The sequence below is a fragment of the Anopheles gambiae genome, chromosome 2 (genome assembly GCF_943734735.2).
Source record: "Anopheles gambiae chromosome 2, idAnoGambNW_F1_1, whole genome shotgun sequence".
Lineage (NCBI taxonomy): Eukaryota > Metazoa > Arthropoda > Insecta > Diptera > Culicidae > Anopheles > Anopheles gambiae.
Window position 1 is genome coordinate 45,777,174 of NC_064601.1, and position 17,672 is coordinate 45,794,845.

The window sequence follows — 17,672 nt, forward strand, 5'->3', positions numbered from 1 at the left end:
ATCGACAGCATGAGCGTGGTGCTCATATTTTAACTTACAAATTTGTAAAATGAATCGTTTTAATGTAGCGTTATAAATTTGTAATAATTTAATATTTGCATAGAGCCTATAAAATTTCATTTTATTACATTATGGTTTGCTGCCGTAAATACCCTGTCGTTTAGCACTGACAGTGTGCAGCAATACGCTTAAGAATTTCAAATAAAAATATATGAATCCTCATTTCCACCGAGCCCGGGCGACAGGTCAGAATGATAAATTAAAATGAAAAGCTGCTCGCGCGACCCGATGTAGGTGACCTCTGAAAGAAACAAACAAAACACACCCTCTTTTCCCCCTTTTTCCAACACGCATCAACAAACCTTCAAGTAACAGCTCCCGTGGCAAGGTAAGACGATGCTAAATCAAAATCAACATTAGAACGAAAGGCGGCAGTAATTTTTAATTCACTTTTGCATAACACCAACCCTGTCTTCCACGCAACCCTCCTCATCAGTAGCCCGGGTGGGCAAAGGTGGGTTGTGTTTTCATTTTCTCCTTCTCCTTGCTAAAGGCGAGGTAGGGTGGAGGGGTGATAATTTCTTGCTGCCCTAATCCTTACCGGCGTTTTCCCGTAACCATCATCATCAGAGGGCCGCCAGAAACGTTTCCTTCCCGTTTTGACGCAAACATTCTGAGCCCAGCCGCCAGGCCGAAAGGCTTTTCATATTTTGATATTGCTACTACTGCCGTTGGGAAGTACAGTGGAAGCGCTGTGACACGGTTGAGGGGTTACGGGCGAAAAAGGAACAGCGACAGAGGAACAAAAAAAAGCAGCAGACGGCAAAGCATACGATTTCTAACGATTTTTTGCCCTAAAACTTCTCATTTCCTCCAGAGGTGGATGGTGTACAGGAAAAAAAGGCTTTTCTACCGCTCATCAACAGGCGCACGAGACCAGGTCACAGATCAGCACACTACAGTTCTGTTTATAGGTTTGCGTGTGTATGTGTGTGTTTGTGTACTTGTATTGCTCTGCTTGAGTATGAATGCGTCGGGTGAGAACCCGCTGTTCATCGCTATTTTTACTTGAATGGGTTTCATTTCGCTTTAATTGGGAAAATGTTTTCCTGCTGAGTTGCACACACCACGATTCAGGAGCCGAGCTCAGCCCCAGTGACCCTTAATGGTTGGAATGTCTTGGGCGGGAAACGCAGCGCAAGACAAACATGGGAAGGTCGACGGAAAAGTGTTTCCTTGCTGAGGTGGGCGGGCTACGTTTCAAACGGAAGCCCATTTTTTGCTCACCCACTTTCGTTGTGTGTGGGCTTGTATTTGTGGGAGTTTAATTTTTCTGCATAAAACGAAGGATAAGGATAATGATTTATATTTCAATTGCAACCCAACACTCAAATTATTGAGTGAGCGAAACTCGAGAATACAAAAAAAAACGCCTTGTGTGTGCAAAGCTTAAGGTTAGATTTTTTTTAAAGTAAATAATTTTATTTCAGTTAAATGGTCTGCAGATGTGTTTTGTGATTCCAGTAAACTAAAACCTGACTAACAAAGATGCCTTCTAGCCGTGATTTTCTCTTCGTTTAAATATTGTTTTTTTTTTGCATTGGTATTTTATTCTTCTTGTTCTTTCTAATTTTTCGTTCCAAAATTTAAACATATTAACATCTTGCAGACCACATTCCACCAGGGAAACCAGACAAGGAAGAAAAATAAATCAAAACATCTTCGTCTGTATCAAACTTTTTTAATAAAAAAATACTCCCCCAGTTCGGCTGTGTTGCTGACTTCCAAATTTGGCGGCGAAGGAAAAGTATGCCTGCAACCTGACACACGAGGGAAGCATTTTTGACCAGCAAAACTTTTACTTCATTATTCAATCTTCGCTCGAGAGCTTCCTGAACCGCTGAATGAAACAGTGTTCCACCAATACCGTTGGTGAAGGGATCCGTTCCAGAACAGGTCGTGCCATGTTCAACTTACGAGCTACGCTGCAAGGCTACGCAGCCGGTAGCATTTTCAGGCGATTTAAATTACACTTAAGCTGCTTCATTTGCCTTACGGGCGTCAATAGCGCATCTTTACTAAACATTCTAATTAAACTGTCGGTAACTAGGCTGCGTATAAGCGCAAAATGCATTCAAGTATCAACGTCAAATCACGCCCTTCGTTAGCCTTGCACGAGTCGCTGAAAGGTAATTATCTTGTTTGAACTGCAAAGGTGACAGGAGTAAAGAACATTCTTAGAAGAGCTTAGGAACAAGTTTTGAGAAATATGACGTTCTTCAAAATTAAAAATGAACGCGACACTTGCTCTTGCTCACTGCTTTTCGAAATATTTCATCTGATATTTGATCGATGTAAAACCACATTGTTCGCAAAAGCCAAGCGTAGACAACTACAACTCAGCAAGGATGTCAAGGATGGCCTGTGAGTTTCCTAATGTATGGCCTGCTAAAGAGCTCGTTCCGATTGACAAATCCGATCCCACGATAAGGAACCATTTGCAGTTAATAAAACCTGTCCGATAGCAAAAACAACCGACAACACTTGCTCACAATATTCATCCCGCATGGCATCGATTAAGGATAAACCGAAGTAAAACATCGTTCGTACTTAGTATTGCAATTCTAGCTGGTATCCTACATAATCTCCATTCAAGTTAATGGTCCTTTCCTAACATTGCTTTCGTTCTCAAGCTTTCCTTATTTCACACACACACACTCTCTCTTTACCCCTAACCCTACCTAATTGATTCTCCACAACGGCGGGTTACGTTTGCATGTCTGAACGTTCCGTTCTAACCGGCCAACAGTAATAATTTGATTGAATTTTGATTATGTCACTTTTGTTTGTACTATTTCCATCCCTTTACCATCCCCACAACAACCCCCCAAAGGCGACATCCTTCTCCTCTTCACCAAAGCGCAGACGGAGATAAGTGCTGTCTCTGTTTTTGGGCCCTGCCATTCAGCATCTTCTAGCAGAACCGTAAACCTTATCGTGATGATTGTCAACTTGCTGCGTTGGCTGTACCTCTCGTCGTGTACTTCTCACTCACGCGACATAAACTGTTCACTTTGCTATCCTTTCCAACACCCGCTCGGTTGCTCTCTCTCTCTTCTCGCCTCACAATTGACTTGTGTCGTCGTTTCCAGCTCGATCCTTTGCCGGAGGATTCAGTCGTAATGTAATATTTGCATTTATGTTTATGACTCGCCCGTTTTTACAATCCCTCTCCCCGGCGCCACGCTTCATAATTCGTGCCCAAGTTTTCGTACGCTGTACGGATTTCCGAGAACTTACCCCATTCTCTGCCCGTCCCACCCGTGGTAAGCAAGGATGTTTTATTTACTTACTTATTTATTCATTTTGCCCATCATCAAGGCAAATATGGCACCATCGTGAGCCTCGTCACACCAGGCGACATGCACACATCAGCTACCCTCTCTTCCCCGATCATAACGAAGTAGTATCTTTAATCCTAAGCTTGTTTTATCCCCAGAACCAACACACACACACACACACACGCATACACACACGGACACCCCCAAAGGTCGGTGTGCAAACTCCATCACCGCCCATCATCACTGGAGCTTTATAGAGCAGCTTGTCTCGGAAAAGATGCTCCGGGGAATAGTTTCCCATGCAAATGAATGACAATTTTGCCGCTTCAGGCCAGGCCAGGATTACGGTGCGCGCTCGGGATGCTGTGCTGTAGATTACCTGTGCATGGAAGGGTGCAGCGGGAGGAAGAAAATGGGGAACCAAAGCATGACATTAAAGCACCGGTTTCTATTCACTCTACGATTGTGTACGACACAAGCACACATTTGGCAGGCATTCCTCAGCTCGAAGTACCCCCTTTGCACTCCCTTGCCATGGAATGCAATCTGTTCAAATGGCAAGAAGAACATACCGGTGACAAACTGGGACAAAAGGATGTACAAGGTGCGGTTTAACGGGGAGCTGGGTTTGTTGCCTTTACAGGTTATGAATAATAGCGCACTGCGTGTGCGCTCGTCCACTGCCGAAAGACGCAGCCCTGCTACACAATCCAGACGACCTAAATGATAAACATTGAAACAGAAAAGAAAACCGAAATGGAGCTTCTTCCCTACGGCAGCCCCTGCAAAACCTCTACTCGAAGAAAAAAAAAAGCTCCACTGAGAGTTCTTCGGTTTGGCATGAACTATTATAGTGAGTCTGAGAGCGTTTTTTTTACCAGTTGTTATGGATTTGATGGTGGTGGAATTGCTTCGTCGCTTTTGCTACTGCTGCTGTGTGAGCGCGGGGTCTGCATTTCTGAGCAGCCTGGTATCGTAAAACGAGCGTATTAAATATTGAAGTGGCTTCACTATGCTCATATCTTCTACCTTCCCAACAGCTCTGCGTTCTGTAATAACAATGCGCCTGTGGCACATGAACGATTGCAAAGCAAATGCAAAAGAGGCAAAGGAATGAACCTCAAATCGGCAGTTCCAGGCATACCATTTTCAATGCTTATTTGCCGTTGTGCCGTTTTTGTCTTTCCATCCGTACAGCAGGATTATACATTGGGCATGCATACACAAGCATTGTACATTAGCTTCATACACTGCCGAAATAAATTGCAAACTATCTGCTGAAGGCGGTTTAGACTTCCGAGAAGCACAATTTAGAGTAGGTCTTCGGAATGAACTCCAACATTCACTGTCAGGTATAACACGAGGGCATAAGGATTATCTTTTCGTTTTTTTTTCTTTGTATTTGCCATCATCTAATAGCAGTACACTTCTTCAGACCAACAGAGACAAAACCTTACAGCCAGTCTATATCCGGATTCGAAGCATGAAACGTAAACGTTGATGTGACACCTAATCCGGATGTTGTTCGATTAGAAGAAGCTAAAGCATGGTTGCTCTACCGATGCATTCAATAATATCCTTGAGCAATAAGAGTAGAGAGTGTACGCAGCTAGAACTTATCGAATCGAGGCTCGCCGCATTTCCTCAGTTCAGAGTTTCACAACAAGAGACCATACCAACCAAGGAGCGTTGAGGCGAGGTTTTATGTCCCGTTGCCGAAAGCAAATTTCCTTTTTGGGATTGCACTTCAATTCATTCCTCTGCTATCTTGGTTTTCTCTGGTCACTCCGGACACAGGCAACGAGAGGTCGATGACTGGCAACTACTGTCATTGAGGCTTTCCCACATGGGAGTGCTTCCCTTCCCATCGGTGCTACCTGACTTTGGGCCTCCTGTTGCCGACTGTATGTGCTTGTCGGAAACGGTACAACACGCAGAACCGAAATGAAGCGGACACACAACAACACCGGGTCGATATATGCCGGGCCCCCATCCCCGGGCTGCACATCACTTGCCGCGCTTCGAGTGTGAATATTTCATTTCCATTAATAATAGCAAAAATTTTCACCTTTCATGATGTGGTGACAGCTATGCTAGCAACTCTATCCGTTGTCACACACACACACACAGACAGAGACACAGCCTGGTTTACCACACCATTTGCCCAAATGTTTCTTTCCACGAGCCTTTCGCTGCCCCACACCCAACGCAACGTCCAGGGGAACCAGCAGAGACACACATTAACACATCAGCACCATTCATTTGCCGCACCGAGTGTTGATGAACATTGTCACGTACCGACGATTGGCCCATCGGCACCCATTCGGCCGTTGCATTCGTGCGACTCAGCGGCCCCCTCTCGCTACGCCGACCACAAAATCAAGTGTCGGGCATGCCAACCGACAACGGGGTGGAAGCGCATGGTACTTCACGATGCTTCACACACGCGCGCGCAAACACACCGAACACGATCAATGCTGGCCCCGTTCTGTATTCATTCTTCTTCTTTTATTACTATTTGTCTCACACACACTCAGACAGGGAAACACTCTATCGATCGTTAACCTCGCCTGGATGATGATGCATTCGAATCGATGTTAAGGTGCTGTAAACACAAAACATGGACACCGATTTGCACAACATGGATTATTCCGCAGACAGGACACACAAATACACAATACCCACGTCCGAAAATAGTATTATTTTCCCCTTTTTTACGATAAGAGGAATGAGAGAGAGAGAGAGTCCCACTTTTGGCAGTGTAAAAATAATCATCCAAATATAAGTGTTTTATTTTCCCGCTGCTTCTGCACAATTGCACACAATTGCCATGGACATGTGGCGCCCTGTAGAGTACATCGAACGGAACCAAAACATGTTGACCCTATCTCCTACATAGGGCCATTTGCAGGCAAAGGGGCGGAAGGAGTTGTGGGAACATTCATACAGAAGAGTTGTAAACACGTGTAGAAGTGTACCGCTGTCTCAAATGCGCAAGTGAGCAGTGTAACACACTACAAAATCGGTAGCAATGCACATGTTCTCACGTTCGATTTTGTCGTGACACTGAACGAGTGACAAACAAATTGACTGCAGGGAAACCTTACACAGCACAGTGTCTAGGTTTTAAGCGATCAATACGAATAAAAGCTCTTTTAGCGAATGCAGTACAACAACATTACACCTAACTAGCAGGCGTAAAACTTGCTTTATTGCTTTATTTTTTATTACAAAACAAACATACTGAGACAATTATGCTTCGTCTATTAATTCTAGTCGAAAGAGTAATTTGAAATAATTAATAATTTTGTATAAAAAAAACACACAAACTTTTCAAAAAGACCTTTCAGAGCGCCAGAAAACCCAGAGTAAAATGACACATTTTCAGCATCATTCATCTTTCCTAAACTTAAAAAATTAACCATCACACGTCTCTGTGCCTTCTCGGTCGTCTCCCGCGACATATACCTTTTACTCAAGAATGCGTAATTAAGATATAATAATTTATGAACCACCTTCCAGCCATCCCTATCCGGTTTTGACAACATTAATACATCGTGGTATCGATCCGAACCCTACCCCAGACCAGCGGTTGTGGATTGAACTTTTAAATGCTGCCACACAACGGAGCGGGAGCAGCCGTCAAATATGCGTGCGCTTAAATTTCACATGATTGTTTAAAGCAAGGCAGTATGTTTTTTGCCGCAAGACACCCTCCCTGTTGGAAGGATAATCGGAGGGTGCCTGGGAGACGAGCGACAAAGTTCGTCATTGTCGTAATTCGGCGCGGTTTTACGGACGAAATACGACGCAAGCAGGCAAACTGAGAGGCAAACACATAATCTTAACCCATCCATCGTTATTTTTGCAAGACGATGGATATTGTCTGCCCACAAGGCGCTCGCATGAAGTAAGCCACATTTTCATATGCTAATTATTTTCGAACCAACCCTCCCGCCGCGTCACTGCGATGATATACACATTGTATATGTGTGTGTGTTTGTGTATGTATGTTTGTGATAAGAACGTGGTAGAATGAATTTTAATTATTCACCTCTGGTGCTATCCCTTTAGGGGTATAAACCGTCCGGTGGGCGGAAGCATAGGTTGAAGCGGTAGAGCAGGCGTTTCGGTAGCCGAAGCGTAACCGACAGCTCCCGTTTGTTTAAGCGAGCAACTTTGCGCGCTTGACGGTTGGTAGGTAGCACACATTACGGCATTTTTTTAGGGGAAAAAGCTGGAAAGGTAAAGGATGCGGCACTTCCCGTACGCCACACTGTCAGGACGAAGTTGAACAATAAACCCTGTCTGTATCGAGACTGGTAAGGAGGAGTGAGAGAGCAAAAACCATCCACAAAAGCTTGAGTTTCATAACTGTGTAAGTTAAATAAAAAATCAGCTGCAACCACAATCAAATACATGTTGCATGGTTCAACGATGTGTGTGTATATTCAGCACAGCAGCTCAGTGAATATTGCAAAACAACAAGACGAAGGAAACTAAAAACTAAAAACATGCATGAGCAATAAAACATTGCACACAGTGAATCGGCGAGTAGCCGAGAAAGAGAAAGAACAGAAGATAAAAATAATAAAGCACTCCAAAACATGTTCTCCACTTGTTGCACCGGAACTGCAACACCGGCACACGTAGAGCACTGGTGCAGCTGGTGGTGTGCAGTGCCGCGTGCAAAGCTGCTCCGAAGCTGAGCAACAACATGCAACCGGAAAATGAATTTTGCAACATCAGTGGCAATGTCGGTTCCAGCCCAGAAGCAAAATCAATAGTGCATGAAACAAAACTGTACAAAAAAAAACGATCATCACTGTGTGTCCTAGAAGGATAGTGGCAGCGGGTGCGGAGACACTCCGGTATGCCCTGTACGCTGAATATCAAACCGATGGTTATACACCATTAGCCATCATCATCATCATCATAATCATTGGCGTATAAATTGTTCTCCCGTGCACGGGGGGATAGCCGCACCCGAACGGACACGAGCACAAAAATAAGCACACGCTGCACCACTCTGACCACCTTTACATCGCTTCAGTGTATATGTTTCAGTGTCTGAGTGAATATGAGATGTACTCCTTTGTATTGCTTCTCTCTCAACAGAGACGTGCTGAGCAAATTATAAAATTTATTAAAACCATAATTTATGCTTGCGTGTTTATTATTTATTTAAACACAGAAACTCACACACACACTGCCACCCACGGCCACTAACAGGCAACAACTTCCTCCCAATGCTATGTTTATGTCTCGCATTTTGTCGGTTCTTTTACAGATTTTGTTAGGGTTCAAGCTTCTAGAATACTTCCGGCAAACCGGAAGCTAGAACCACACCGAACAGAGCAACCATGTATTTGCTATGTTGGTGAATTTGCCAACAACAAACCACACTTTACAAAGGGATTGAACGTGTTTATGGCACGGATTAGGAAATGAGAATTTTAATTCTCAAATCATCCCAACTATGCTTGCGCAACACATGCATGGGAAACATCATGCAACTTTCAATTTTTATGTTACACTAGTTCTTTTGTGTCATCATCTAAAATGATCAAAAATATGCAAACAAAATCACGAAGAAACGAAAAAAGACACAGTAAACCTTTGCCAAATTTGCCACCGCGCGTACCACGTAATAAACAACTCTTTGCAACCGGGTTCGAAATTACGATCGGTTGAATAATTAAGGGTGCTACGCAAAACTTTGTCCCCTACGTACCCACCAATGCTTCACTCTCTTCATTTAGCTCTCTCCCTCACTCACTGGATGGCACTGATAGCTGAGGCTACACAAACAAACAGTGGAAGGAAAACTTCTCTAGCTCTTTAGCTGAAATTTCTTCAAATAAAAAAGGAAACAGAAAAAACATTGATTTTGCATCTATCATCACCGCTGAAAAACAACGTTCGACAAACAACAACACAACACAACTCCCCAATCCGGGGTGGGAGCCCGCTAGATTCGGTGGTGGAAAACTTTGAATAAATTACGGTTCATTGAAAATTATTCGGTTAATTTTGGTGCGGTGGCGCGCTTCACGCTTGGCCAAAGGATGCGAAAGTGCCGCGGAGGCGGATTTTAAACGCCGTAGATGAACGCTACCATCGCAACAACCATGGTTGGCGGCAGCAGGCTGCTGGCCAATGGTCGAACCAATCTCTTACCGCGAACGAAAGATCCCCCCCCCCTTCACGCCAGCTGCGAATTGATGGAAAAACAACAGCCCCATGGAAGGCAAAACAATACACCGAACCTTTTTCGCCCGAGCGCACCGCGATTGGGCGTTCCCGGGGCCGATTCGTTTGGGACCGAGGGCACATGCATACCCTCCGCGCCACACTCTGCCTAAAGTTATGATGGGCGAAAGTTGAGTTATGTTTGCGCGGAGCGGCTCGTACGGCAGAGAGATGAAAAGTTTTCCCTAGCCGAGAAAACGTTCGTGAAACCCCGGGCCGGTGGAAAAACAAAAATAATAGCCACCATCTAAAACGCAGGCCGGTTCAAAGTGAGAGGTTGTGGTTGTGGGATCAGAGCAGTAGTCATGTGAATCCGGTACCTTGGCGCCGAAATAAGCAAAGTCGCAAGGGGCAGCGATGAGAAGTATTAGCAGCAGCAGCCCAGACGGGTCCTGGTCCTGGACGAGCATTTGGTGAATGGTGCTACTTTCCCCCATCCCATGCGCTTTCTGATGGAACGTCCGGGGGATGAGAGGTAAAACATGGCCAAGCTGGTCGGACGGTGTTTGCTGCAAATTATTTATTTTCCTATAATTAACGACCTTCCCACTAACTTTTGGTTGGGCTCCCTCCCGGATGGAATGAGGCACGAGCAACGGAAGCCACCTTTGGCAGGTCAAAATGTAAAGTACGATGTTCGGGGCTAGTGCTACAGGCCGGGTATGGGTTTCCCATTTTTCCCAACGAAAACCTAATTTTGGTAGCTTTGTGAAGAAAATAAAGGAACATTGCTTAGCAGAATAAAAAGTTCCATTTTATGTTTTTCTTCCTTTGTACACGGAGTGAATCAATGATTGACTCTCCAAAGATTTGAAACATGTGCATTATACATTTTGTCAAAAAGGAATTTTCTTTTTTGCTATTGGTCTTTCTTGCTCTCTTATTAAGTGCAATTCAACTACGACTCATTTACCCAACTCATTGAGATTTTATACACAATTGTAACGTCAAATCTAGGCACGAAAATATACAAAACCCAATGATTCAAACAAAATGCATCTAACAGAGTGGAAAACATAATTATAGTTCAAAATCATACCATATTCAAGAACCGATTTGCCGAATATGTGCGTTACGCGCGCTGTTGCTTACCTGAAATTGGAAAAAGAGAATAACTTTCATTAGAAATCAAATAACAATCAGACACAAAGAACATACAGCACAGTGAGTTACAAATAGGCAAACAAACTTCAAGTATATCAACAGTTGGCAATGAATTGAGTGTATTGCTATTTCTCTCATTCAAATACTAGACCTATAAACTGGCTTTACATAAAACATAGTTCAAGGTTCCTTTAAACACTTTTCCTTTTCCGAAAATTACAGCTAGTTTCCGGTGAATGTATGTGCCTGTCCATACTGGTAATCATTTCATTGTAACCTACAAACACATACCGAGAAATTATTGCACACCAAGCGATAGCCCTAAGGATAGACGTTCGCCAAAGGCACGTGCTTAAGACGCATTATATATAAATTGAACAAAAGTGCCCCTTCGGACTCGGCTTTCTCGAAACTCCCCAGAGTCTTGTAATACGTGACCTTCAGCACAAACCGTTCCAAGCGAAGTGGACTAATTACTTACTCCACTTTTAAGTAACACAAGGTATGTAGCGAAGGAAAAATAAATACAAGAAACGATACAACAGGAAAACACAACGCACCAAATGAATGATCTGCTAATTTGCCCTTTTGCTCGTGATAAAATCCAACCGGCTGTGAAGTTTGCGCGTAGAGCAAAGCGATTTGTACGCCAGAGCTCACTGAAGCAGCCAAAAGACGCACGCAGCAAGCGTTTGTGGTATTTGGTAATAAGTGCGCTGCAGCAATCTCTTTCTCTCTCTCTCTCTCTCAGCCAGATCGATCTTCTTGCGGTTGCACATTGTAGGCAGCCGCCTTGCTTGTGCGTGCATTTATCCAAGCATTTGGCTTTAACTCCGCTTTTCCCCCGGCTTTACACTTTCCCTACATTCAACGACGCCCAAGGTTAACCGTTTGCAATTATGTGCATTCAGCAGACAGCCAGAGCACGAGAGGCGTTATAATCAGATAGAAGAAGGTGAAGAAAAATGCATAAAAATCCACCCTTCCACAAGCATTGCAGCGTACCGTACCGGCTGCAGGAATGATGCACACAACCACCCGCTCGTTTATGCTGAGCTGGCTGTTTTAATTATCCACCTGCAACCACATCGTCTGATCTCGAACGCAAACGGAGCGATACATAAACGAAGTGTTATGGATTCGTGCACACGTTATTCGCGAGAGGAAAGACACAAAAAAACGGTAAACAAACACGAAGACTACAGACGGTAGTAGCACAACGCGTATGCGCTTATGTTGCACTTACAAGAGACGCGAAACGGAACGCAGCTGGACTGCCATGCCCAACAAGGCGAATTCCTTCGAGGTAGCTGTAATCCATCTCACGTGCGCAGACCAATGCAATGTACCGGAAAGGTGAACAGTGATAGTTGCCTTACTTAGAACTTGCCATGTTCGGAATGGGAAACTCCGGGGGGAAACTTGTAGGAGTATTTTTTTAGCTAATAAAATTTCAATTAATCCAAGTTCCGTGAGCAGAGTGGCAAGAGTGGTAACCGACGTGAACATAGAAAGGCAGTGAAAACTAAATGCAATACAATTTTTCTTTCAATTACTAAAGCTACACAACAACGCAAGGTGAAAGATGCTTTTGGCACGCGAGAATCTTTGCAACCGCAAGTACCGGAAATGGCGAAACTAATGGCTGATCACGACCCCCTTTTCAGACCAATCTTCTTCTTTTTTCGTCTCTTAAGCTAAATGTTTTATCGTGCCTTAAGCTGAGACGAGCAAAAAAGTGGTATAATATTATAGCAAGAAACGAACCTCTACTTCAAGCTTATTTCTCCAACAGGTATTCGCATCGGGATTATGCTGGGGCTACATGCAACCGTGTTTGCCGCCTTCCTCGACCACACCAATGATGGTGTGAGTGTTCGACGGACCGGACCTAGATTATGGTTGTGAAATTAATGGACTAACCATTACCGGAACGAATGTGGCACCCTACGAATGTGCAGGGTGGAACATCTCCTTTTGTCGGAGGAAAAAGTAGCCCCAACGCAAAGCGAATAGTGAAAGGAAAACAACCACTAACATGAACTTAATGGCGGATGATACGGAAAACAACGTACACTTAGCCTTTCCACCTGCGGTCTGAAATAAAAATGGTGTATTGGCAAACGGTGCAAAAAGTATAAGAAAAGGGCTTTTTTCCTTTCCCTTGCTTGGCGTTCTTATGGCCAAAGGGTGCACCTGGATTTGACGAACGATGAAAGAACATTAGTACAGTGAAGTATTAGACAGATTACCGAAAGTCATGCCATGGAAGCGGTCAGGTCAACCTCATTCACGTGGGGAGTGTGTGAAGTACCAGGCGTCTCCACTAATGGCAGAGAACATTTTGTTACGTTTTATTCGTTTTTTTTTTTACTTCAGCCGAATATCTCATTTAATTACATCATTTTTGTATCTAACGCGTATAGCGCCTACAAGTTACACAATTTAAAGTGTCATCGAAATTTAACGAAAATTAAAACCAACCATACACAGCAGACACCCTACCCGCCCCGTGACGCGGCCGCTCGTAACAGCCAGCCACGGTTATGACCTAAATTTTCTACTTCATTTCCTACTGAAAAAGTATGGCTTTTGTTAGACTTTTTTCCTCCCCTCCGTTCCCTTTCGCGCTCCTTCTTCTAATCTCTAGCGAAACAGCGAATGGTAAGCACTTTGCCGTGCCGTATCGCGTTTTGGACATCGCAATCGTCACACAGCAGGCACACGGAACGGAAATTGTGCTACATTTCAGGCTACTCTTCAGCCTCTATGGCCGATGCGCAACATCGGTACACACTGTTGCAGAAACCGTGCACAGTTCGTCAGCGCGACAGAGTTTTTTTTGTTTGTTTCGCGGCCACGAAAAATATCGCCCAACAATAACAGCAACATGCTGGAGCGATTGGTATCGCGCTCTTTTTCTCGTTACCATACTCTGTTGTCTCCTCGATGATGATGGTTTTTCACGAATGCGAATGCGTGCGGCAAAGGGTAAGGCAAGCGTCAACGATTTTTGAGTCCTTTTTTTACCTCCAGCCTGCCTGCCAGCCAGCCAGTCAACGCATCCGGTTTGGGATTGAAAAATTAAAATCGCAATTTCCCGACAGACAGATCTCTGCTGTCTGCTCTATCCGAAGACCTGCAGTAGAAAACCCAGCTAACCGGCCCGTTACTGTAGTAAGCGAAAACTTCCTACACCATTACACTGGCGGTGGTGTGTGTAATTTTCTTCTCGCGCTAAAAACCCGAGACGATCGATTTTTGTGTTTTGCCAGTTTTGTTCCTTGCACAGCATATGCCTCACAGTTTGGTGACTTTATATGCCGACACACCGGATGGCAACTAACCTCTCTCTCTGTTGGTGATGGGCAGTGGGTAGGACACAAGTGCGATACTAAAACACGACATGACTATTCATAATGTGAAACGGAAAGGACCTGACATCCTATAAACAAAAACCCAGCCACGCAGCAGAGCGCATCAATCGATGCATTCGGTTGCATTCACGCCGTTTGCTGAATTCATCGTGCAACAGAGTACAGGTACATCCGGCATGCTCGAACGAAGAGACACACATTACTCATGCATGCACACAAACACACACTGGTGTATCCATCATAACGCATCCGGGGCTTTTGCCGGCGACCGAAAAGCCGATGTTGGTCGGTGGAATTTAATTAACTTTATAAAAGATTAAAATTTCATTTAATTAATTATTTGCTTTACTCAACCACCGTCACCGCACAGCGCTGGTTGCGGCCGGCTCCCGGTTCGGTGCGTTTGGGCAGGGGTGTTTCCAAGAGGTAACAAATTCCAAACCACCCTTTCTGCCCATCCCCATCACTTTCATTAGCAGATAAAACACCTTGCACTGCACCACCGAGACAGGTGTGCTGCTGCTGCTGCTGTGTCCCGGCCATCGGACGGTGTCAGAATGGAGTGTTTTATAAATAAACTTTACCGGAAATTCCAACCCAAAACAGCGTGGCAAAGGGAATGGCAATGGGGAAAGGGAATGCAAAATGCACATGTTCTGAGCGATGGAGAGGATGCTGTTGCTGCCCCGCAGCGTAAAAGTAGCGGTGTATCGCGGACCAAACCAAACATCGGAGGCGTTAAATCCATCATAACAATTATTAATATGCACGCGGCAAAGGACCGCATGCAAGGATGCGGCGAGCTGATGAGGTAGCTTAGCGGTAGCGATAATGACACACTCCTATAAGGGAGAAGCGGAGATGCTGAATGCGCTCTCTCCCTCTTACAAACAGCAGATAAAGTGGACGTAGCCAGCGGTGGAGGAGAGTTTAAAGCCGATTTTAACCATTTGCATCAGCTTTTGAGGCTTGAAATGAATCGAAGTTGATGTACGCTGTGACAGCTGGCGTTTTGTCAATGGTGCCCGGGAATATGCAAGGAATTATTCAACAACGCATTGCTCATTGTTGCCTTGCTGCCTAACGAAATCAGTGTATATTTAACGAAGATTCAAATTAAGACAAGCTAATATCTTCGTAATGATAAGCTTCAACGCAATAAACATGGCTGATTGGGTCATTCACGCATTAGTTTGGCGTTCTCCAACAATTTCATTTTGCATATTGAAATATGTTCCTAACCAAAACAGTCAGTTCTTCCCTACCGCTTTTTTCCTAACCCAAACAACAATGAAACGAAAATAAAATATTTTTCCAAAGTTAATTGTGCACCACAATTCCATTACATTGAGTGCAAATTGAATAGTTCCTGCTGTAATGTAACCCTCGGCCAATGAGCCAAAGAGGAGAATAATGAATAGTGCACCTCATGAATTATGTCCAATATTGGTATACCATTTTCAAATGGTTAAACGTCAACCAGCCTCACCACACTGCACGCTGCTCTGCATCCTTTATCTGCCTATGGAAGATTGAGATAATTTGTCATTCATATTTGCTTAAGCACCCGAAGCGTCATACGTTTGCCTTCGTTGCCTCCGTTATTCCTGCGGGCTGGCAAGCTGGTTGATGACAAGGCATAAGATTTTATCACACATCCCCCAATCAGTTTTTGCTCTACCTCCCCCCAACCAAGCAAAATCTGCTACTCTTTTACTGACCATTTCGCTTCCCAAGTCTCCTGTCACTGCTACATAGCCTTTGGTTTTTGCTATGTGGTTGGCGTTGGTCGGTGTGTGTTTACGAGCGCACGCTTTTCCCGTAAACGTGCCCGTAACGGAAAATAGCCACCGGGTATTTAAAGGCCCCTTTTTACCTCAGACATCCACCGCAAGACACAATTCTTCTTGCATTAAAAACAGCCGCCGTGTACCAGTAGTAGGGCAAGGAGAGTGATATAATCACCTAAAGCCTGGCATCCTGTCCTTTCGGTTGTTTCACGCTGATGATGCCAGGGCTTCTCCTGCTACTACCGTTCACGAGCCGGGCGATACATAAAACCTTAAAATGACCCCGGGAGCCCATCAACACATTGGTACGGAAGAGCGACAAGAACCAGGCTCGGACCCAAGCTAGCACACGCTCTAACCGGATGACGGCACGTTCTATCTACCGTCATCACAAAAAGGTTGTGAGACTGTGGCTAGTAACCGACCGACTAGAGGTGAATAAAACATCATACACACGCACGCACACCCGGTGGTTACGGTTTATAGGAGCACTTTGCATGGATTTTTCCAAATATTTTACTTCACTCTTGATAATTAACCGACCCGAATAGGGAGTACACAAAAACCTGATTTCCCTAAAAGTCCTAGAACGAGAGTGCTCCACGGCAGGGGTTTAGCTTGTTCTGACATGTATCACAAGATGGGAAATTGAAAAGATTTTGGGATTGCGGCCTCTCAGCCACATTAGTGCATTTTGTTGACGTCACGTATCGGTGCGGTTTGTGGAAGGAGGATGTGTTACTCAACGCTGGACAGCTCCAACAACGACATGGTCATAACATGCGAGAGAGGTTTTAACATTCAAAGACGCCAAAATAGTGCATCCTATACGATCCGTATACGTAGAGGTAAAGTTACATGATGTTAAAAGTTATATTGTTCATTACGAAGGCATTTGCAAGATTGATGCCGCAAGATGGACGTTCCCTTTCATGTGCCTATGGACATGGTAATTTCCTTTAAAAGTGTACGTCGGCAGTAAACACGAACAAGCTAAACAAAATCTCGATGAGATGCTTCGATTAGCAGCTGATGCTTCAAAGCTGAAATTTCGACCCAGAAATGATCGAGGTTTGTACAATGAGCTCTACAATTTTCGGCATAGCTCAGAGTTAGAGCCTTCGTCATGATGGGGGTTCGACAACGCACCCTTATCCGTGTCTACACCCAAAACGCATCAAGCTGCATTTTATTACATGCACAAAAATACCCCCACAATCGTTACGCACACGAAAAAAGGCAATTACTTTAATGCAACCTCGGACAATATCTACAAAACCGACACCACACGAACGCTGGCCGTTGCCACTAACACCACCACCACGGCACACCACCCTCTTTCGGTTGGATGGTGGTGGTTTTGCCTTCCCGATGACCTACCCGGAGACATACCGTCAAGCCCTAGGCAGTGGAACGGCTTGCGTTCGGTTTAATTAATTTGATATCGGAAAAGCCTCCTGAAATTGGCTTCCCATAACACCTGGGAACGATTCCACCGGTGGTGAACGTGTGTGCGTGTATGTCTGCCGGTAAACACTACTGGAAACAAACCGATCCGGACTGGCATAGTTCTTTGTCGTACACGAATCCACAGGAGGCCCATCATTCAACGAACGCGCACACACCGTTTCCCCACAGTGTCTACCGTCCTCTCCTGGTTTTGGTAGTAATCGCCCGACAGGAAATGGCACGGATGGAAAGGGTGTCCAGTACAACCAAAACCATAGCGACTGTGTGGAATATCAAAAGTAACTTTGGAATTTTGCTAATAAATAGTGCAATTTTTATCATTTTTAATTAAAAGCAGT

At 44.5% G+C, this 17,672-nt stretch overlaps 1 protein-coding gene across 24 annotated transcripts in view; it reads right to left on the reverse strand.

Moving 5' to 3' along the window:
- LOC1278776 (polypyrimidine tract-binding protein 2) overlaps window positions 1–17,672 on the reverse strand; it is a 272,767-nt gene that overhangs the window by 93,985 nt on the left and 161,110 nt on the right. The window contains exon 1 of one of the 24 annotated variants that reach the window (XM_061650470.1): window positions 10,633–10,655. The exons of 22 other annotated variants lie outside the window; for them this stretch is intronic. In XM_061650470.1, coding sequence (XP_061506454.1) covers window positions 10,633–10,635 — 3 coding nt within the window. In that variant the 5' untranslated portion in view covers window positions 10,636–10,655. Of the gene's footprint in view, window positions 1–10,632; window positions 10,656–17,672 lie in introns of those variants that run through there. One more of the 24 variants, XM_061650469.1, reaches the window with a different exon arrangement.